At 55.9% G+C, this 3245-nt stretch overlaps 1 protein-coding gene across 1 annotated transcript in view; it reads left to right on the forward strand.

Annotated features, from left to right (window-relative positions):
- Nucleotides 1–1272: 1272 nt before the first annotated feature.
- AQR (aquarius intron-binding spliceosomal factor) overlaps nt 1273–3245 on the forward strand; it is a 103326-nt gene continuing 101353 nt past the window's right edge. The window contains exons 1-2 of the mRNA XM_019551765.1: nt 1273–1531; nt 1638–1694. Of these exons, the coding sequence (XP_019407310.1) occupies nt 1442–1531; nt 1638–1694 (147 nt within the window). The 5' untranslated portion in view covers nt 1273–1441. The remainder of the gene's footprint in view (nt 1532–1637; nt 1695–3245) is intronic.

A 3245-nucleotide genomic window follows, 5' to 3' on the forward strand; every position in this document is an offset into this window, starting at 1 on the left:
AGGCAGGGACATGCAGGGAACAGATTGTGGCCCTGTCCCAGATCCCAACTCTATGCTGTCACCACCCAGTAGTGATCCTGGTGTGTCCATACTGGCCAGGACTCGTGTGGGCAGGGCCTGTGGCCAGGCAGACAGCCTGGGGCTGCAGGTGGGCAGGGAGCTGTGTCCAAGGCCTGGTTCAGGATCTTCGGGTGGTGACAGCACAGGGCTGCCCCCTGTGCCTGGGCTGGGTGGGACCAAGGGACTGGTTGTGGGTGGACAATGTCAGCTGACCAGACTGGCTGTGGGACATATTTTGCTCACTCCTGCCTGAGTTACTCCATGCTTTGTGAGGCAACTTTACCCTGGCACGCTGTGTACATCAATCTGCAGCAAATGTCTCATGCATCTGCACCCTAACCTCATCTACACTGCAGCAACAGCAGTAGTGACGGCAGCGTAGTGTAGGTAGTTGATCAAGTGTTAAATAAGGAATCTCAGGTGACAAATAGCCTCAAACTTGTCTCAGGATAAACCATTTTCCCCTTGACATTAAGGGTCGTGTCCAGACGAGTGCGGTCATGCGGTATGTGGCACCGCAGACCTGTCTGTGGCAATGCTGGATTCAGGCTTAAACTACAGTTTAGGGACTCACAATATGAGGGGCCTCTGAGTAACACAAAAACCCTGGACATTTTCATCCTAATCTGACAAAGATGTACATATATATGGCTCCACTGTTGTTATTCATAGAAATAACAATAATTCATCTTAAAATGTCATGAAAATCTGTTTTCGTGGATTACTTTTATCATATGCAGCCTCTTAAACTGGACACAGTTTAGGGCCTCAGCATCTCAGAATCCAGCACTGCTCTGCAGCACCACACCGCTGCACATCGGGGCCTTCCTCGCGCTGCCACCTCGTAGCACTGGGGGGGAGGGCAGGGGTTGATCCCGAAGGCGCCCCCCAAAAACTGGAGCCTGCCCCGGCCGAAGCCACGCTCCCGTTGCCGGCTGCTTTTTAGACTAGTAGGAAAATGCAGCAGGGCCCCAGTACATGGGCTTGAGGAGCTGCCTGTCGCGGGCTCGGTCCTCCCTCCTGCCGCCCAGCCCCGGCCCCCGCGTGCCACCCGCCCACTAACTGCAGTTCAGCTGCACGGGCAGCAGATGGCGCCGCCCACCGTCCCGCTCACCACCGCTCTGGCATTCCGACTGTCAGCTCTATGACCCGGAAGCGTTGCAGAGTGCAGCCCTAGAGACTCAATGCCTCAGTTGCTAATTCCACTTCCGCTTTTCCGTCTCGACGACTTCCGGTGGCCTGCGCGTAGCCCGGCCGGGTGACGGAGTGCGGGCGAGCGTACTGCATCCGAGTGAGTGGGCGAGCCCATCGGCCGGGAGCAGCCAAGTGCGGCGGGGCGAGGGGACCCTCCCGGCGGCCGCAGCGGAGCGGGTGACGCACCATGGCGGCAGTGGCGGCGGCCGCTTCGGTTCCGCCCAAGAAGATCGTGGCTCCCACCGTGTCCCAGATCAACGCCGAGTTCGTCACGCAGGTTGGGGTTAGGGGGGAGCGGCGGGGCCGGTGCCTGGGGCTGGGGCTGGACCGTTGGGCACAGGGCCCGCGGCGCTGCCTCAGCGGGGTGTCTCCTTCCCTTGCAGCTGGCGCACCGGTACTGGGCCCCGCACGTGCAGAAGAGGCTGTCCTTCGACGCCACGGTGAGTACTGCGCACGGCACCGGGGCAGCACTGCATTGCCCCAGCAGTACGGTTGTAACCACTGTGTTGGGAGCGCCGGGGAGCTGGCCTGGCGCCTTGTCCCGTGCTTGGTTCTGTTCCTGTCTCTTCTTTCCCCACTCCTTAAGAATAAAGGCGTGTGGCCGATTGTGGGAGCCCCATGTCTCCAGGTGTCAGAGTGCAAAGCTAACGGTAGCTTTTGGTCTTTGTAGAAACAAGTGTAAAGCATGTGTTGGAGGGAGCCCACAGGCTGGACCCACTCCATGGAGCTCTATGATCTGATCCCAGCCCTGGCACAGCATGTGGCACCTGCACCAGGCTGGCCTGCTGTGGTCTCACTCCAGGGCTGGATTGGGCTGCAGAATCCCCATGCAGCCCAGAGCCAGCATGGAGGGCTGGTCCAGTGTGGGCCCCACGTGTGCGCTGTGCCACCCCCGTGTGTCTTGTGTCCACGGACCAGGATGTGCTGTACGTGTTGTATGGGGCAGGACCTGATGCACACATTGCATGCAGCCCAGGGGGCTTGTCTGTGTGCACGCTGAGTGTGGCGCCCTGCCAGACTAACCCTGCACGGTGGTCTTTAGGACCTGTCAGGATCAGTATTTTCCTGCTTTGGAGCCAGTTTGCAGGGCTAGTCCAGTGCAGGCATCTCATGCCAGGTCTGCACATGTGCCTCAGACTGGTGCCAGAGCACACTACACACAGGTTTGGTCCAGGGCACATACTGCATCAGCTGCTCTTGCAAAACCAATCCTATGTGCTGGCTCTGGCACTTACATCTGGTCTGTGTCTAGTCTGGCCCACAGACCAGACCTGTGTGGGCTGGATGTCTGACACCTCTGTAGTAGAGCATCCAAACCCTTCCTTTTCTTTCTCTCTCCCCACCTCCCAAAAAACCCAACAAAACAAACAAACAAAAGCCTTATGTTTTGGACTAGTTCTGAATACAAGGGACTTGTCGACAGAAAATAGTTAGAACTCCATCTGAACTGTAAGTCAATTGGAACTGATATTTATGTAGCTCTCTCTGTCTGCTGTAATGGTAGAGAAGAAGAACCTGTCACGTTTTAGGTCTTGGGATGTGTCAGAGCACTGTTTCAGGTAGTATAGAGCGCGAGGGTTTAGCTATACAAGCTGTACAAATGAATGAACATTTAAAACGCAGAAGTCTGCACAGAGAAGTTCCGTCATGTCAGCTGAAGTTACTGTTAAAAGAGACCTTAGGGTTCACAGAACCACTTGTATGTACATTTTTCTTCTAAAGTGAAGTCTTTTAAGGTGCAGAGGCGTCTTACCTGCACTGGGGTCCAGCCTTCCACTTTAAACTTGGGCACAGAACCCTGTTCAAATTTGCAGGTGACACTAAGATGTGGGGAGAAGTGGGCATGCTAGAAGGGAGGAATAGGCTGCAATCAGCCCTAAACAGGTTACAGGGGTGGGTGGATGAGAACAGGTGGGTTTCAACACTGACAAGTGAAGGTGATGCACCTGGGGAGGAAGAACCAGCAGCATATCTACAGGCTGGGGAACTTC

This window comes from Crocodylus porosus, unplaced genomic scaffold (assembly GCF_001723895.1).
Source record: "Crocodylus porosus isolate Cpor-Errol unplaced genomic scaffold, CroPor_comp1, whole genome shotgun sequence".
Classification (NCBI taxonomy): domain Eukaryota; kingdom Metazoa; phylum Chordata; order Crocodylia; family Crocodylidae; genus Crocodylus; species Crocodylus porosus.